Here is a 20,002-nt window from a genome sequence, read left to right as displayed (position 1 = left end):
TGATATGATTTCTAGGGAATGGAATAAGCCAGGTACTATTTTTATTCCTTCTTCAAGGTTTACTTTTTTTTTTATCCTTTACCAGCAAAATCTATAGTTTTTGGGGAAAAAATCACCAAAGTTGATGGGGCTATTTCTACTCTTGCTAAACTTACCACTATTCCTATGGAAGATAGTACTTCCTTTAAGGATCCTTTAGATAGGAAGCTTGAATCTTATCTAAGGAAGGCCTATTTATATTCAGGTCATCTTCTCAGACCTGCTATTTCTTTGGCTCATGTTGCGGCTGCATCAACTTTCTGGTCGGAGAATTTAGCGCAACAAGAATTGGATTCTGACATATCTAGCATTATTTGCTTACTGCAACATGCTAATCATTTTATTTGTGATGCCATTTTTTACATTATCACAATTGATGTTAGATCCATGTCTTTAGCTGTATTAGCTAGAAGAGCTTTGTGGCTTAAATCTTGATATGCTGATATGATTCTATTATTTCAACTGTCACTGAGGGAAGGGAGTTTTTCTGCCTCAGGATAAAAAAACCTAAGGGTAAATCTAAGGCTTCTAACCTTTTTCGTTCCTTTCGTCAGAATAAGGAACAAACTCAATCCTCCCTCCAAGGAATCTGCTTCCAATTGGAAGCCTTCCTCAAATTGGAATAAATTCAAGCCATTTAGGAAACCTAAGTCCACATGAAGGTGCGGCCCTCATTCCAGCTCAGCTGGTAGGGGGCAGATTAAGGTTTTTCAAGGATTTTTGGATAAAATCTGTCCAAAATCATTGGATTCAGAGCATTGTCTCTCAAGGGTATCGAATAGGATTCAGAGTAAGACCTCCTGTGAGAAGATTTTTTTCTCTTGCGTATCCCTGTAAATCCAGTAAAATCTCAGGCTTTTCTGAAGTGTTTCAGACCTGGAGTCTTCAGGGGTAATCATGCCAGTTCCTCCTCAGGAACAAGGTTTGGGGTTTTATTCAAACCTATTCATTGTACCAAAGAAAGAAAATTTATTCAGACCAGTTCTTGATCTGAAAATTTTGAATCGTTATGTAAGAGTACCAACTTTCAAGATGGTGACTATAAGGACTATTCTGCCTTTTGTTTAGCGAGGACATTATATGTCCACAATAGACTTGCTGGATGCATACCTTCATATTCCGATTCATCCAGAACACTATCAGTTTCTGAGATTCTCTTTTCTAGACGAGCATTACCAATTTGTTGCTCTTCCATTTGGCCTAGCAACAGCTCCAAGAATCTTTTCAAAGGTTCTGGGTGCCCTACTATCTGTAATCAGAGAACAGGGTATTGCAGTGTTTCCTTATTTGGACGATATCTTGGTACTAGCTCAGTCTTTACGTACTGCAGAATGTCACACGAATCAACTAGTGTTTCTTCAGAAACATGGTTGGAGGATCAATTTACCAAAAAGTTTCTTGATTCCTCAGACAAGGGTCACCTTTTTAGGCTTCCAGATAGATTCAGTGTCCATGACTCTGTCTCTAACAGACCAGAGACGTTTAAAATTGGTCGCAGCATGCTGGCACCTTCAGTCTGTCATTCCCTTCAGTGGCTATGTGCATGGAAGTTTTAGGTCTCATGACTGCAGCATCGGACGCGATCCCCTTTGCTCGTTTTCACATGAGACCTCTACAGCTTTGTATGCTGAATCAATGGTGCAGGGATTATACAAAAATATCTCCATTAATATCCTTGAATCCCAATATACGACACTCTGACATGGTGGATAGATCACCATCGTTTGGTTAAAGGGGCTTCTTTTGTTCGACCAACCTGGACTGTGATCACAACAGATGCGAGTCTTTCAGGTTGGAGAGCTGTTTGGGGATCTCTGGCAGCACAAAGGGTTTGGAAATCTCAAGAGGCGAGATTACCAATAAATATTTTAGAACTCCGTGCAATTTTCAGTTCTGGCCTCTGCTAAAGAGAGAACCGTTCATTTGTTTTCAGACAGACAATATCACAACTGTGGCTTATGTCAATCATCAGGGTGGGACTCACAGTCCCCAAGCTATGAAAGCAGTATCTTGTATACTTCCTTGTGCAGAATCCAGCTCCTGTCTAATCTCTGCAGTGCATATCCCAGGTGTAGACAATTGGGAGGCGGATTATCTCAGCCGCCAGACTTTACATCCAGGGGAGTGGGGTCTCCATCCAGATGTGTTTTCTCAGATTGTTCGGATGTGGGGTCTTCCAGAGAGAGATCTCATGGCCTCTCATCTAAACAAGAAACTTCCCAGATACCTGTCCAGGTCCAGGGATGTTCAGGTGGAAGCAGTGGATGCGCTGCCTTGGTGTTATCATCCTGCTTACATCTTCCCGCCTCTAGTTCTCCTTCCAAGAGTGATCTGCATGGCCACACATTGGTATGCGGATCTGGTTCGGATGTCCAGTTGCCCGCCTTGGCCACTTCCGTTAAGGCCGGACCTACTATCTCAAGGTCCGTTTTTCCATCAGGATCTCAAATCCTTAAATTTGAAAGTATGGAAATTGAACGCTTAGTTCTAAGTCATAGAGGTTTCTCTGACTCAGTGATTAATACTATGTTGCAAGCTTGTAAATCTGTCTCTAGAAAGAGATTTATTATACAGTTTGGAAGACTTACATTTCATGGTGGTGTTCTCATAAATTCCCCTGGCATTCTTTTAAAATTCTTAAAATTTTATAGTTCCTTCAGGATGGTTTGGATAAGGGTTTGTCTGCAAGTTCCTTGAAAGGACAAATCTCCGCTCTATGTTTTATTTCACAGAAAGATTTTGAGGTTTGGGAAACTTTGCCCCTCCTGGTAGGATTATATTTCCCATATGTCAATAGCTCATGGACTCTTGCCAATATGAAAGAAATGAATTTATCAGGTAAGTTCTTACATAAATTATGTTTTTATGCATCTCGGGCACCTCAACACCATCTGAGCGCCTCTTCTCTGCTGCAGGCAAAATAGCTGCAAAAAGAGCCAGCTTCAGCCCAGGAGCATGTGGTTATGTTGACATTTTTGCATTTTAATGCAAAGTTCCTAACAGAATGTTATAACCAGTGATAGTCTACTTATTTCTAGCTCTCTCTCTTTTCAAAAAGTTTGGTTTTGTTTCATTATAAAATTGTGCTCTGCTGCTTACAAATTGGACAAACCGTTGTGTTAATGTAAAGTTTGAAGTTTTATATTTGTAACACTCGGTATGTGAAGTCTTTTTTAAATACAGGAATAATTTTCTTTATCAGATTAGTCCATTAATCGAAAAAATAATCTGCCGATTAATCGGTTATGAAAATAATAGTTGCAGCCCTAAATTTTACCTTTCTCTCCTCCTTGGAATTTAAATTTGCCTTTGTTTTTAATTTTGGTTTTGCAGTTTCCTCCTCTTATACCTATGCATAAGGTAGATCTAAAAGCTTATTTTCTGGTAAGCTTTATTTCTTTTGACTATTTCATCTGCTAGAAGAATGTCTGTCTGAGTTATCTGCAGTTTCTTCTGTTCCTCATCTTGTTTTTCATACGGATAAAGCTGTTTTGAGAACTTCTTTATATTGTCTGCCTTAAGTTGCTTCTTCTGATGATTTCAGTAGGGAACTTGTAGTTCATTCTATTTGTTCTGATCCTAAGAATTCTTCTGAGACTTATTTATAACTTCAATGTTGTCATAGCTTTGACATATCTTGAGGTTTCTAGATTTCGGACATACTCTTTATTTGATTATTCATTTTTCAGGTGAGCACAAGGGGCAGAAGTCATCTACTGTTGCTCTGACTTCTCAGATTAAGCAATAAATTCGTATGGCTTATGTAGAAGCGGGTTGAACTCAACATAAATGTATCTCTGCTCTTGTTCTGTAGCCATTTCCTGGGCATTCTAGAATTGAGGCTTCTGTGGAATTAATTTGCAAGGCAGCTATATGGTCATCCTTGCATACTTTTACTAAATTCTCCCTTTTTTCATACATTGCTCGTGGCCTCTGACACCACTTGGGTTTTAGTTCCCAGTAGTAATGGTTTGTGAACTCATCACCTATATGAAAGAAAACATAATTTTATATCTAACTTGAGAAATTCCTTTCTTTCATGGTGATAAGATTTTATATTTTAATTTTTTGGCACATACTTTTTACACATTTCCTCTATTTTGCTCTTTTTCATTCTCACCTCTGTCAGCTTGGCTATTCGTCAGGCTGATTACTATAGAGGTGTGAGGGTTTATATAGAGCTGAGGTTTGGGAATCTTTGTCTCCTAGTGGCATAAAAATTGTTTCACAGGAGTAATGGATCGTGGACTCATCACCATGAAACAGGGGAATTTATCGGGTAAGATATAAATTGTTTTTCTAGTCTGTTTTTCACAGCTCTGCTGCATCACTTTTAAGTGCTTCAACATTTGAGTATCATGTCCCTTTTTAAATCAAATCAATATTTGGTGTGACCAGACTTTACCCTCATAACGGCAGGAATTATTTGTTGGTATATGACTAGGTTACATACTTATTTTATCTTAGCAGTAACCTTCAATAAAATGTTGTATATATTATCTCACCAATCGACAACCAATAAAATGTATATATGTATCAACAATATATTAAAATCAATATTTATTCCTTAATTCTAGATTAGTTACCTTTTTATAGACACCTTGAAATATATTTATGTAGAAACTAGATTATGAACCAATTATACATGCTTATTTTGTTACAATTATTCTACACAAAGCAGATCATAAAATGCACCTCTAAAAATTAACCTTATTCACAATGAGTCGCTTGTTAAAATATCACAATGAAAATACCAGAATATGGACTGCTAATTTAACCCTGCTTAGTTAAACAAAATAACAATATACTTAAAACAAATCTTACTAAGTCTCCATAAATCTGAGATAACTTTCAGGGAAATATAATTAAGCTATTTAGCCCACAAATGGTTCTATATAACTTCAATTTAAACACAAGGAATTGTATTTTTTATTAATTCAACAGCCATTTTATATGCCTGGCTTGGAATAACCTCTTATTCAGCCACAATAAGACCAAATATATTATATATATATATATATATATAAGCTAGTGACGTATGGGATATACATTCCTACCAGGAGGGGCAAAGTTTCCCAAACCTCAAAATGCCTATAAATACACCCCTCACCACACCCACAAATCAGTTTTACAAACTTTGGTGGTGAAGTAAGTTTGTGCTAGATTCTACGTTGATATGCGCTCCGCAGCAGGTTGGAGCCCGGTTTTTCCTCTCGGCGTGCAGTGAATGTCAGAGGGATGTGAAGAGAGTATTGCCTATTTGAATTCAATGTTCTCCTTCTACGGGGTTTATTTCATAGGTTCTCTGTTATCGGTCGTAGAGATTCATCTCTTACCTCCCTTTTCAGATCGACGATATACTCTTATATATACCATTACCTCTACTGATTCTCGTTTCAGTACTGGTTTGGCTTTCTACTACATGTAGATGAGTGTCCTGGTTTAAGTAAGTCTTATTTTCTGTGACACTCTAAGCTATGGTTGGGCACTTTATATAAAGTTCTAAATATTTGTGTTTAAACATTTATTTGCCTTGATTCAGGATGTTCAATATTCCTTATTTCAGACAGTCAGTTTCATTATTTGGGATAATGCATTTGAATAATCAATTTTTCTCCAACATAGGTGTGTCCGGTCCACGGCGTTATCCTTACTTGTGGGATATTCTCTTCCCCAACAGGAAATGGCAAAGAGCCCAGCAAAGCTGGTCACATGATCCCTCATAGGCTCCGCCTACCCCAGTCATTCTCTTTGCCGTTGTACAGGCAACATCTCCACGGAGATGGCTTAGAGTTTTTTAGTGTTTAACTGTAGTTTTTATTATTCAATCAAGAGTTTGTTATTTTAAAATAGTGCTGGTATGTACTATTTACTCAGAAACAGAAAAGAGATGAAGATTTCTGTTTGTATGAGGAAAATGATTTTAGCAACCGTTACTAAAATCCATGGCTGTTCCACACAGGACTGTTGAGAGCAATTAACTTCAGTTGGGGGAACAGTGAGCAGTCTCTTGCTGCTTGAGGTATGACACATTCTAACAAGACGATGTAATGCTGGAAGCTGTCATTTTCCCTATGGGATCCGGTAAGCCATGTTTATTAAGATTGTAAATAAGGGCTTCACAAGGGCTTATTAAGACTGTAGACTTTTTCTGGGCTAAATCGATTCATTATTAACACATATTTAGCCTTGAGGAATCATTTAATCTGGGTATTTTGATAAGATTATATCGGCAGGCACTTTTTTAGACACCTTTCTCTTTAGGGGCTTTCCCAAATCATAGGCAGAGCCTCATTTTCGCGCCGGTGTTGCGCACTTGTTTTTGAGAGGCATGACATGCAGTCGCATGTGTGAGGAGCTCTGATACATAGAAAAGACTTTCTGAAGGCGTCATTTGGTATCGTATTCCCCTTTGGGCTTGGTTGGGTCTCAGCAAAGCAGATACCAGGGACTGTAAAGGGGTTAAAGTTAAAAACGGCTCCGGTTCCGTTATTTTAAGGGTTAAAGCTTCCAAATTTGGTGTGCAATACTTTTAAGGCTTTAAGACACTGTGGTGAAATTTTGGTGAATTTTGAACAATTCCTTCATATTTTTTCGCAATTGCAGTATTAAAGTGTGTTCAGTTTAAAATTTAAAGTGACAGTAACGGTTTTATTTTAAAACGTTTTTTGTACTTTATCAAGTTTATGCCTGTTTAACATGTCTGAACTACCAGATAGATTGTGTTCTGAATGTGGGGAAGCCAGAGTTCCTTCTCATTTAAATAAATGTGATTTATGTGACAATGACAATGATGCCCAAGATGATTCCTCAAGTGAGGGGAGTAAGCATGGTACTGCATCATTCCCTCCTTCGTCTACACGAGTCTTGCCCACTCAGGAGGCCCCTAGTACATCTAGCGCGCCAATACTCCTTACTATGCAACAATTAACGGCTGTAATGGATAATTCTGTCAAAAACATTTTAGCCAAAATGCACACTTATCAGCGTAAGCGTGACTGCTCTGTTTTAGATACTGAAGAGCATGACGACGCTGATAATAATGGTTCTGAAGGGCCCCTAAACCAGTCTGATGGGGCCAGGGAGGTTTTGTCTGAGGGAGAAATTACTGATTCAGGGAACATTTCTCAACAAGCTGAACCTGATGTGATTACGTTTAAATTTAAGTTGGAACATCTCCGCATCCTGCTTAAGGAGGTATTATCCACTCTGGATGATTGTGACAATTTGGTCATTCCAGAGAAATTATGTAAGATGGACAACTTCCTAGAGGTTCCGGTGCCCCCCGACGCTTTTCCTATACCCAAGCGGGTGGCGGACATAGTAAATAAAGAGTGGGAAAGGCCCGGCATACCTTTTGTTCCCCCCCCTATATTTAAGAAATTATTTCCTATAGTCGACCCCAGAAAGGACTTATGGCAGACAGTCCCCAAGGTCGAGGGGGCGGTTTCTACTCTAAACAAACGCACTACTATTCCTATCGAAGATAGTTGTGCTTTCAAAGATCCTATGGATAAGAAATTAGAGGGTTTGCTTAAAAAGATTTTTGTACAGCAAGGTTACCTTCTACAACCAATTTCATGCATTGTTCCTGTCACTACGGCAGCGTGTTTCTGGTTCGAGGAACTAGAAAAATCGCTCAGTAAAGAATCTTTGTATGAGGAGGTTATGGACAGAGTTCAAGCACTTAAATTGGCTAACTCTTTTGTTTTAGATGCCGCTTTGCAATTAGCTAGATTAGCGGCGAAAAATTCAGGGTTTGCTGTCGTGGCGTGCAGAGTGCTTTGGCTAAAGTCTTGGTCAGCGGATGTGTCTTCCAAGACAAAATTGCTTAACATTCCTTTCAAAGGTAAAACATTATTTGGACCTGATTTGAAAGAGATTATTTCAGACATCACTGGGGGAAAGGGCCACGCCCTCCCACAGGATAGGTCTTTTAAGGCTAATAATAAGCCTAATTTTCGTCCCTTTCGCAGAAACGGACCAGTCTCTAATTCTGTATCCTCTAAGCAAGAGGGTAATACTTCACAACCCAAACCAGGCTGGAAACTAATGCAAGGCTGGAACAAGGGTAAGCAGGCCAAGAAGCCTACCACTGCTACCAAAACAGCATGAAGGGATAGCCCCCGATCCGGGACCGGATCTAGTGGGGGGCAGACTTTCTCTCTTTGCTCAGGCTTGGGCAAGAGATGTTCAGGATCCTTGGGCGCTAGAAATAGTTTCTCAAGGTTATCTCCTGGAATTGAAGGAACTACCCCCAAGGGGAAGGTTCCACAGGTCTCAATTATCTTCAAACCAAATAAAGAGACAGGCATTCTTACATTGTGTAGAAGACCTGTTAAAGATGGGAGTGATACATCCAGTTCCAATAAGAGAACAAGGAATGGGATTTTATTCCAATCTGTTCATAGTTCCCAAAAAAGAGGGAACATTCAGACCAATTTTGGATCTAAAGATCCTAAACAAATTTCTCAGGGTACCATCGTTCAAAATGGAAACTATTCGAACGATCCTACCTTCTATCCAGGAAAATCAATTTATGACTACCGTGGATTTAAAGGATGCGTACCTACATATTCCTATCCACAAGGAACATCATCAGTTCCTAAGGTTCGCTTTTCTGGACAAGCATTACCAGTTTGTGGCACTTCCATTTGGATTAGCCACTGCTCCAAGGATTTTCACAAAGGTACTAGGATCCCTTCTAGCGGTTCTAAGACCAAGGGGCATTGCAGTAGTACCTTACTTGGACGACATCCTGATTCAAGCGTCGTCCCTGTCAAAAGCAAAGGCTCATACGGACATCGTCCTAGCCTTTCTCAGATCTCACGGATGGAAGGTGAACAAAGAAAAAAGTTCTCTGTCCCCGTCAACAAGAGTTCCCTTCTTGGGAACAATAATAGATTCCTTAGAAATGAGGATTTTTCTGACAGAGGTCAGAAAATCAAAACTTCTAAGCTCTTGTCAAGTACTTCATTCTGTTCCTCGTCCTTCCATAGCGCAGTGCATGGAAGTAATAGGATTGATGGTTGCAACAATGGACATAGTTCCTTTTGCACGAATTCATCTAAGACCATTACAACTGTGCATGCTCAGACAGTGGAATGGGGATTATACAGACTTGTCTCCGACGATTCAAGTAGATCAAAAGACCAGAGATTCACTCCGTTGGTGGCTGACCCTGGACAATCTGTCACAGGGAATGAGCTTCCGCAGACCAGAGTGGGTCATTGTCACGACCGACGCCAGCCTAGTGGGCTGGGGCGCGGTCTGGGAATCCCTGAAAGCTCAGGGTCTATGGTCTCGGGAAGAGTCTCTTCTCCCGATAAACATTCTGGAACTGAGAGCGATATTCAATGCTCTCAGAGCTTGGCCTCAACTAGCAAAGGCCAAATTCATAAGGTTTCAGTCAGACAACATGACGACCGTTGCATATATCAATCATCAGGGGGGAACAAGGAGTTCCCTGGCGATGAAAGAAGTGACCAAGATAATTCAATGGGCGGAGGATCGCTCCTGCCACTTGTCTGCGATCCACATCCCAGGAGTGGAAATTTGGGAAGCGGATTTTCTGAGTCGTCAGACATTCCATCCGGGGGAGTGGGAACTCCATCCGGAAATCTTTGCCCAAATAACTCAATTATGGGGCATTCCAGACATGGATCTGATGGCGTCTCGTCAGAACTTCAAGGTTCCTTGCTACGGGTCCAGATCCAGGGATCCCAAGGCGACCCTAGTAGATGCACTAGTAGCACCTTGGACCTTCAACCTAGCTTATGTATTCCCACCGTTTCCTCTCATCCCCAGGCTGGTAGCCAGGATCAATTAAGAGAGGGCCTCGGTGATCTTGATAGCTCCTGCGTGGCCATGCAGGACTTGGTATGCAGACCTGGTGAATATGTCATCGGCTCCACCATGGAAGCTACCTTTGAGACAGGACCTTCTTGTTCAGGGTCCATTCGAACATCCGAATCTGGTTTCCCTCCAACTGACGGCTTGGAGATTGAACGCTTGATTTTATCAAAGCGTGGGTTTTCAGATTCTGTAATAGATACTCTGATTCAGGCTAGAAAGCCTGTAACTAGAAACATTTACCATAAAATATGGAAAAAATATATCTGTTGGTGTGAATCTAAAGGATTCCCATGGAACAAGATAAAAATTCCTAAGATTCTATCCTTTCTACAAGAAGGTTTGGAGAAAGGATTATCTGCAAGTTCTCTGAAGGGACAGATCTCTGCTTTATCTGTTTTACTTCACAAAAGACTGGCAGCTGTGCCAGATGTTCAAGCATTTGTTCAGGCTCTGGTTAGGATCAAGCCTGTTTACAGACCTTTGACTCCTCCCTGGAGTCTAAATCTAGTTCTTTCAGTTCTTCAAGGGGTTCCGTTTGAACCCTTACATTCCGTAGATATTAAGTTATTATCTTGGAAAGTTTTGTTTTTGGTTGCAATTTCTTCTGCTAGAAGAGTTTCAGAGTTATCTGCTCTGCAGTGTTCTCCGCCCTATCTGGTGTTCCATGCAGATAAGGTGGTTTTGCGTACTAAGCCTGGTTTTCTTCCGAAAGTTGTTTCCAACAAAAATATTAACCAGGAGATAGTTGTACCTTCTTTGTGTCCGAATCCAGTTTCAAAGAAGAAACGTTTGTTACACAATTTGGACGTAGTCCGTGCTCTAAAATTCTATTTAGAGGCTACTAAAGATTTCAGACAAACATCTTCCTTGTTTGTTGTTTGTTCTGGTAAAAGGAGAGGTCAAAAAGCGACTTCTACCTCTTTCCTTTTGGCTTAAAAGCATTATCCGATTGGCTTATGAGACTGCCGGACGGCAGCCTCCTGAAAGAATCACAGTTCACTCCACTAGGGCTGAGGCTTCTGTTGACCAGATATGTAAGGCAGCGACTTGGTCTTCACTGCACACTTTTGCCAAATTTTACAAATTTGATACTTTTGCTTCTTCGGAGGCTATTTTTGGGAGAGAGGTTTTGCAAGCCGTGGTGCCTTCCGTTTAGGTAACCTGATTTGCTCCCTCCCTTCATCCGTGTCCTAAAGCTTTGGTATTGGTTCCCACAAGTAAGGATGACGCCGTGGACCGGACACACCAATGTTGGAGAAAACAGAATTTATGCTTACCTGATAAATTACTTTCTCCAACGGTGTGTCCGGTCCACGGCCCGCCCTGGTTTTTTAATCAGGTCTGATGAATTATTTTCTCTAACTACAGTCACCACGGTATCATATGGTTTCTCCTTTATATATTTCCTCCTGTCCGTCGTTCGAATGACTGGGGTGGGCGGAGCCTAGGAGGGATCATGTGACCAGCTTTGCTGGGACTCTTTGCCATTTCCTGTTGGGGAAGAGAATATCCCACAAGTAAGGATGACGCCGTGGACCGGACACACCGTTGGAGAAAGTAATTTATCAGGTAAGCATAAATTCTGTTTTTTATTTCTTCAATCAAAAGTTTGGTATTTTAAACGGCACCGGAGTGTGTTGTTTTTTCTCAGGCAGCATTTGAAGAAGAATCTACCTGAGTTTTGTGTATGATCTTAGCGGACGTAACTAAGATCCATTTGCTGATCTCGGCCATTCTGAGGAGTGAGGTAACTTCAGAACAGGGGATAGCGGGCAGGTTCACCTGCAAAGAGGTATGTTGCAGTATATTATTTTCTAAGGAATGGAATTGACTTTGAAAATACTGCTAATACCGATATAATGTAAGTACAGCCTTAAATGCAGTAGTAGCAACTGGTATCAGGCTGACATATATATATGTTTACACTTAAGTATTTCTGGGGAATGGCACTTCACTGGGAAAATACTGTATGCATATATCTTTTAGCCTAACTTGCAGTGTGAGCGACTAGCAGCAGGCTTTTTAATGATATTTCATAAATTAGATTTTAATCGTTTGCTGGCATGTTAAATCGTTTAATTATCTGAGGTACTGGGTGAAAAATTGTTTTGGGCGTTATTTTCCACATGGCTGTCGTTTGTTTTGAATTAAAACAGTTTACTGAGCTTCCCTCACTGTGGTATTGTGAGTGGGAGGGGCCTATTTTGGCGCTTTTACTACGCATTAGAAATTCAGTCACAGTCTGCCTTCTTCTCCCTGCATGATCCAGGACGTCTCTACAGAGCTCAGGGGTCTTCAAAACTAGTTTTGAGGGAGGTAATCACTCACAGCAGACCTGTGAGACTGTGCTTTGACTGTGATAAAAACGCTTATATTTTCAATTGTTATCCGTTTTTCTGATATTAAGGGTTAATCATCCATTGCTAATGAGTGCAATCCTTTGCTAAATTTATGCATTTACTGTGAAAATTTGGTTTCTTTAACTAATCCGGTTCATTGTTATTCAACTGTGACAGTTTTTGTGTGCTTCTTAAAGGCACAGTAACATTTTTTATATTGCTTGCAAATTTATTTGAAAAGTATTTTCCAAGCTTGCTAGTCTAATTGCTAGTTTGTTTTAACATGTCTGACATAGAGGAATCTCTTTGTGCAATATGTTCAAAAGCCAATGTGGAGCCCAATAGAAATTTGTGTACTAATTGCATTGATGCTACTTTAAATAAAAGCCAATCTGTACATTTTAAGAAAACTTCACCAGACAACGAGGGGAAAGTTATGCCGACTAACTCTCCTCACGTGTCAGTACCTGCATCTCCCGCTCAGGAGGTGCGTGATATTGCGACGCCAAGTACATCAGGTCGGCCATTACAAATCACTTTACAAGACATGGCTAATGTTATGACTGAAGTTTTATCTAAATTACCAGAACTTAGAGGTAAACGCGACCACTCTGGGGTGAGAACAGAGTACGCTGATAATGTTAGAGCCATGTCTGATACTGCGTCACAAGTGGCAGAACATGAAGACGGAGAGCTTCATTCTGTGGGTGACGGATCTGATCCAAATAGACTGGATTCAGACATTTCAAATTTTAAATTTAAACTTGAAAACCTCCGTGTATTATTAGGGGAGGTATTAGCGGCTCTCAATGATTGTAACACGGTTGCAATCCCAGAGAAATTATGTAGGCTGGATAGATACTATGCGTTACCGGCGTGTACTGACGTCTTTCCTATACCTAAGAGACTTACAGAAATTATTACTAAGGAGTGGGATAGGCCAGGTGTGCCCTTTTTCCCCCCCTTCTATATTTAGAAAAATGTTTCCAATAGACGCCACCACACGGGACTTATGGCAGACGGTCCCTAAGGTGGAAGGAGCAGTTTCTACTCTGGCTAAGCGTACCACTATCCCGGTGGAGAATAGCTGTGCCTTTTCAGACCCAATGGACAAAAAATTAGAGGGTTACCTTAAGAAAATGTTTACTCAACAAGGTTTTATATTACAACCTCTCGCATGCATTGCGCCTGTCACGGCTGCGGCGGCGTTTTGGTTTGAGTCTCTAGAGGAGACCATTAGCTCAGTTCCATTGGATGAAATCATAGACAAGCTTAGAGTCCTTAAGCTAGCTAATTCATTTATTTCTGATGCCGTAGTACATTTAACTAAGCTTACGGCTAAGAATTCCGGATTCGCCATCCAGGCTCGCAGAGCGCTGTGGCTAAAATCCTGGTCAGCCGATGTGACTTCTAAATCTAAATTGCTTAACATACCTTTCAAAGGGCAGACATTATTTGGGCCCGGTTTGAAAGAAATTATCGCTGACATTACTGGAGGTAAGGGACATGCCCTGCCTCAAGACAGAGCCAAACCAAGGGCTAGACAGTCTAATTTTCGTGCCTTTCGTAACTTCAAGGCAGGAGCAGCATCAACTTCCGCCGCTACAAAACAGGAAGGAACTGTTGCTCGTTACAGACAGGGCTGGAAACCTAACCAGACCTGGAACAAGGGCAAGCAAGCCAGAAAACCTGCTGCCGCCCCTAAGACAGCATGAAGTGAGGGCCCCGATCCGGCAACGGATCTAGTAGGGGGCAGACTTTCTCTCTTCGCCCAGGCTTGGGCAAGAGATGTCCAGGATCCCTGGGCGTTGGAGATCATATCCCAGGGATATCTTCTGGACTTCAAAGCTTCTCCTCCCAAAGGGAGATTTCATCTTTCAAGGTTGTCAACAAACCAGACAAAGAAAGAGGCGTTTCTACGCTGTGTTCAAGATCTTTTGTTAATGGGAGTGATCCACCCGGTTCCGCGGTCGGAACACGGACAAGGGTTTTACTCAAATCTGTTTGTGGTTCCCAAGAAAGAGGGAACCTTCAGACCAATCTTGGATTTAAAGATCCTAAACAAATTCCTAAGAGTTCCATCGTTCAAAATGGAAACTATTCGGACAATCTTACCCATGATCCAAAAGGGTCAGTACATGACCACAGTGGATCTAAAGGATGCGTACCTTCACATACCGATTCACAGAGATCATTACCGGTACCTAAGGTTTGCCTTCCTAGACAGGCATTATCAGTTTGTAGCTCTTCCCTTCGGGTTAGCTATCTAGACGACATTCTGATACAAGCGTCAAATTTCCAAACTGCCAAGTCTCATACAGAGTTAGTTCTGGCATTTCTAAGGTCGCATGGGTGGAAGGTGAACGTAGAAAAGAGTTCTCTATTACCACTCACAAGAGTTCCCTTCTTGGGGACTCTTATAGATTCTGTAGAAATGAAAATTTACCTGACAGAGGACAGGTTAACAAAACTTCTAAATGCTTGCCGTGTCCTTCATTCCATTCAACACCCGTCAGTGGCTCAATGCATGGAGGTAATCGGCTTAATGGTAGCAGCAATGGACATAGTACCTTTTGCACGCCTGCATCTCAGACCGCTGCAATTGTGCATGCTAAGTCAGTGGAATGGGGATTACTAAGATTTGTCCCCTATGCTGAATCTGGATCAAGAGACCAGAGATTCTCTTCTATGGTGGCTTTCTCGGCCACATCTGTCCAGGGGGATGCCCTTCAGCAGGCCAGACTGGACAATTGTAACAACAGACGCCAGCCTACTAGGTTGGGGCGCTGTCTGGAATTCCCTGAAGGCTCAGGGATCATGGACTCAGGAGGAGAGTCTCCTTCCAATAAACATTCTGGAATTGAGAGCAGTTCTCAATGCCCTTCTGGCTTGGCCTCAGTTAGCAACTCTGAGGTTCATCAGGTTTCAGTCGGGCAACATCACGACTGTGGCTTACTTTAACAATCAGGGAGGGACAAGGAGTTCCCTAGCGATGATGGAAGTCTCAAAGATAATTCGCTGGGCAGAGTCTCACTCTTGCCACCTGTCAGCGATCCACATCCCAGGCGTGGAAAACTGGGAGGTGGATTTCCTAAGTCGCCAGACTTTTCATCCGGGGGAGTGGGAACTTCATCCGGAGGTCTTTGCCCAAATACTTCGACGTTGGGGCAAACCAGATATGGATCTCATGGCGTCTCGCCAGAACGCCAAGCTTCCTTGTTACGGGTCCAGGGACCCGGGAGCGGTCCTGATAGATGCTTTGACAGCACCTTGGATCTTCAAGATGGCTTATGTGTTTCCACCCTTCCCGATGCTTCCTCGATTGATTGCCAGTATCAAACAGGAGAAAGCATCGGTGATTCTAATAGCGCCTGCGTGGCCACGCAGGACCTGGTATGCAGATCTAGTGGACATGTCATCCTGTCCACCTTGGTCGCTGCCTCTGAGACAGGACCTTCTAATTCAGGGTCCTTTCAAACATCAAAATCTAATTTCTCTGAAGCTGACTGCATGGAGATTGAATGCTTGATTTTATCAAAGCGTGGATTTTCGGAGTCAGTAATTGATACCTTAATACAGGCTAGGAAGCCTGTTACCAGGAAAATTTACCATAAGATATGGCGTAAATATTTACACGGGTGCGAATCCAAGAGTTACTCATGGAGTAAGGTTAGGATTCCTAGGATATTGTCTTTTCTACAAGAAGGTTTAGAAAAGGGTTTATCTGCAAGTTCTTTAAAGGGACAGATCTCAGCTCTGTCCATCCTTTTACACAAACGTCTGTCAGAAGTTCCAGATGTTCAGGCTTTTTGTCAGGCTTTGGCCAGGATTAAGCCTGTGTTTAAGACTGTTGCTCCACCGTGGAGCTTAAACTTAGTTCTTAACGTTTTGCAGGGTGTTCCGTTTGAACCCCTTCATTCCATTGATATCAAGCTGTTATCTTGGAAAGTTCTGTTTTTAATGGCTATTTCCTCGGCTCGTAGAGTCTCTGAGTTATCGGCCTTACATTGTGATTCTCCTTATCTGATTTTTTTCATTCAGACAAGGTAGTTCTGCATACTAAACCTGGGTTCTTACCTAAGGTAGTCACTAACAAGAATATCAATCAAGAGATTGTTGTTCCATCATTGTGCCCTAACCCTTCTTCAAAGAAGGAACGACTTCTGCACAATCTAGACGTAGTCCGTGCCCTGAAATTTTATTTACAGGCAACTAAAGATTTTCGCCAAACTTCTTCCCTGTTTGTCGTTTATTCTGGACAGAGGAGAGGTCAAAAAGCATCTGCTACCTCTCTCTCTCTTTTTGGCTTCGTAGCATAATACGTTTAGCCTATGAGACTGCTGGACAGCAGCCTCCTGAAAGAATTACAGCTCATTCTACGAGAGCTGTGGCTTCCACGTGGGCCTTTAAGAATGAGGCCTCTGTTGAACAGATTTGCAAGGCTGCAACTTGGTCTTCTCTTCATACTTTTTCCAAATTTTACAAATTTGACACTTTTGCTTCTTCTGAGGCTGTTTTTGGGAGAAAGGTTCTTCAGGCAGTGGTTCCTTCCGTGTAAAGATCCTGCCTGTCCCTCCCGTCATCCGTGTACTTTAGCTTTGGTATTGGTATCCCATAAGTAATGGATGACCCGTGGACTGACTACACTTAACAGGAGAAAACATAATTTATGCTTACCTGATAAATTCCTTTCTCCTGTAGTGTAGTCAGTCCACGGCCCGCCCTGTTTTTTATGGCAGGTCTTAATTTTAAATTAAATTCCAGTCACCACTGCACCCTATAGTTTCTCCTTTCTCGTTTGGTTTCGGTTGAATGACTGGGTATGACGTAGAGGGGAGGAGCTATATAGCAGCTCTGCTTGGGTGATCCTCTTGCACTTCCTGTTGGGGAGGAGTTAATATCCCATAAGTAATGATGACCCGTGGACTGACTACACTACAGGAGAAAGGAATTTATCAGGTAAGCATAAATTAGTTGTTTAGGGGTGAATTTCTTGCAACCAAAAAACATCACAGCCCATTCTACAGACTTGGAAAGCTGCAGCATGGTATGCTCTGCATCCTCTGTTTTTTTCCCAAGCATATTTTGGCAGGAAAGTTCTTCAGTCCTCGGTGCCTAATAAAATAGGAACTGCCTGAATATTGTCTCACCCTTTCTGTAACATGGGCTATCTGCTTGGGTATTCCACATATTATTGAGCCCTATGGACTATCATTAGATAGAAAACATTTATGCTTACCTGATACATTTTCTTTCTGAATGATGTAAGTCCATAGGCCTTGCCAGTTTAAATTTTTGGTGCGACAGTTCTAATTTGCATCTCTATACACCCTACTTTTGTTTTTCCTACATATTTTCCTTCTCTCGACTTTGCAATAAAACTGAGGAGAGAAGGCAGCTGGGAGGGAATTTAAGCTCTAGTGTGGGTTCTTGGCCTCTTCTTAGTGGAGGGAATTATATCCTACATTTTATGGAGCCCTATGGACTATCATTACATAAGAGAAACAATTTTGTGTGTGTGTGAGATGAAAGCCCCTTATTGTACTATCCTCTTGACTGAACATTGTATAGTCTTAATGTCTTATTAGCGTGCTGCTTGTCCTACTCGGCTGTAAGACACTGTGAAGTTGAGGCATGGCGCCATAAGCTATGGCGCAATTCTTATTTTTATATATTTTTTTTTTCTTTATTAGAACAACTGGTGATGTGGTCTCCGGAGTTGTTAATAAGGTGTTTAACCAGCCAAAAGCCAGAGCTAAAGAATTTGGTGCAGATATTTGTTTGATGTATATAGAGATAGAGAAAGCTGAAGCCGTGCAAGAAGAGTTGCTAAAGGGTCTGGATAACAAGAACCCAAAGATTGTGGTGGCTTCTGTAGAAACCTTGAGGCGAGCACTGAGGTAAGTTTCTAGTCTGTGGTGGAATTGGTCTTTATTCACAGTGTCACAATTCAGTCTATTGCCCTTATCTTTGACCTCCCTGGCAATACTTATCAGCGAGAAACCGTCTCCGAAGAGGCATGGACAGAACCGTCCACTCCCCTAGTTACCAATAGAAAGGTAGCTCAGAAGCACCACTCCTTCCTTCCTCCTAGTTCTGTCCAGGCCTAAGGTGGACAGAGCTAGGAGTTTGTCTCTGTTCCTATTAAGTTCAGGACAAGCTTTGTTCACCTTTTTAGGCTTACCTGTTGTGGGTTAAGTGTGTCTTCTGTGTTCCAGCGCCTTCGGTGGGTTCCATGCTTTCGGTTACCTTATGGGAGCCGCCACAAGTCTCGTCTGAGTAGTCATTTACTCATTTTTACACTCACAATCTTATTCAGCCTTGGCGTGGGCCTTGCAACAGGTGGTGTTCTGGAGTTTTAGATCTGCTGTACCATTACTGCCTGTGAGACCTGTTGCGGTGTCTTGTGATTTATCCTGCTTTCCTGTGCAGTGCCTGTGATATATTTCCTGCAGCTGTCTGTTGCTGGATGCCAGTTTTCTGCTTCCAATATGGGGATTATTTAAGGATTTATTTCTTCTTCATGCAGTATTCCTATTTACCATGACGCCTGAGACTGCTCAGCCTGCAGCTGCCCAGGAGACACTGGACCTGGCCTTAAGGTATGTGGTTTTTTTTTTCTCCCTCAGAATTCTCAGCCTATGCCCACTCTTTCCCTGTGTTCTAATCTCTGCTGGTAAGACAATAAATTCTGTAAAGTGTGTATTGGGCAAATTTACGCTGGAAGTTTTTCTATGGCACCAGAGGGTTCTATGGATTTTTTTTCAACCTATTGGTTTTGCTTCTGATGAGGATAATTCTGAGACTGATTCACCTATACAAACTCTGAGTTTATTAAAGGCATTGATTCATTGTGAATTGAGGTGGAATTACCTCATGTTTCTTCAGATTTTAAAACTGGTTTAAATCTGCCCCTGATTTTGATCATTTTTTTTTTTTCCCTTCACTTTTCTAATGCACTAAAACCAATGTATTTTCTAAGTCTGAAAAGCAGCTTGGGGTAAATTGTCCCTGTGAACATTTATAATAATTTTCTTTTGGCCAAATCCTTGCACACCCAATTCTTAACCCCACCTACTGTGGATGCAGCAATTACTAGACTGTCAAAGATGATTTCTTTCATATAATTAGCAAGAGTCCATGAGCTAGTGACGTATGGGATATACATTCCTACCAGGAGGGGCAAAGTTTCCCAAACCTCAAAATGCCTATAAATACACCCCTCACCACACCCACAATTCAGTTTTACAAACTTTGCCTCCTATGGAGGTGGTGAAGTAAGTTTGTGCTAGATTCTACGTTGATATGCGCTCCGCAGCAAGTTGGAGCCCGGTTTTCCTCTCAGCGCGCAGTGAATGTCAGAGGGATGTGAGGAGAGTATTGCCTATTTGAATGCAGTGATCTCCTTCTACGGGGTCTATTTCATAGGTTCTCTGTTATCGGTCGTAGAGATTCATCTCTTACCTCCCTTTTCAGATCGACGATATACTCTTATTTATATACCATTACCTCTGCTGATTTTTGTTTCAGTACTGGTTTGGCTTTCTACAAACATGTAGATGAGTGTCCTGGGGTAAGTAAATCTTATTTTCTGTGACACTCTAAGCTATGGTTGGGCACTTTATTTATAAAGTTCTAAATATATGTATTCAAACATTTATTTGCCTTGACTCAGGATGTTCAACATTCCTTATTTTCAGACAGTCAGTTTCATATTTGGGATAATGCATTTGAATCAATTTTTTTCTTACCTTAAAATTTGACTCTTT

General features: G+C 41.5%; 1 protein-coding gene across 1 annotated transcript in view; it reads left to right on the top strand.

Moving 5' to 3' along the window:
• The window catches only part of LOC128636274 (cytoskeleton-associated protein 5-A), an 825,907-nt gene that overhangs the window by 108,133 nt on the left and 697,772 nt on the right, over positions 1-20,002 (top strand). The window contains exon 4 of the mRNA XM_053689308.1: positions 17,927-18,133. Within this exon, the coding sequence (XP_053545283.1) occupies positions 17,927-18,133 (207 nt within the window). The remainder of the gene's footprint in view (positions 1-17,926; positions 18,134-20,002) is intronic.

Source organism: Bombina bombina, chromosome 7 (assembly GCF_027579735.1).
Source record: "Bombina bombina isolate aBomBom1 chromosome 7, aBomBom1.pri, whole genome shotgun sequence".
In the NCBI taxonomy this organism is placed as follows: Eukaryota; Metazoa; Chordata; class Amphibia; order Anura; family Bombinatoridae; genus Bombina; species Bombina bombina.
Note: the sequence above shows the minus strand (reverse complement) of the source record. Positions and strands in the feature narration are given on the sequence as shown.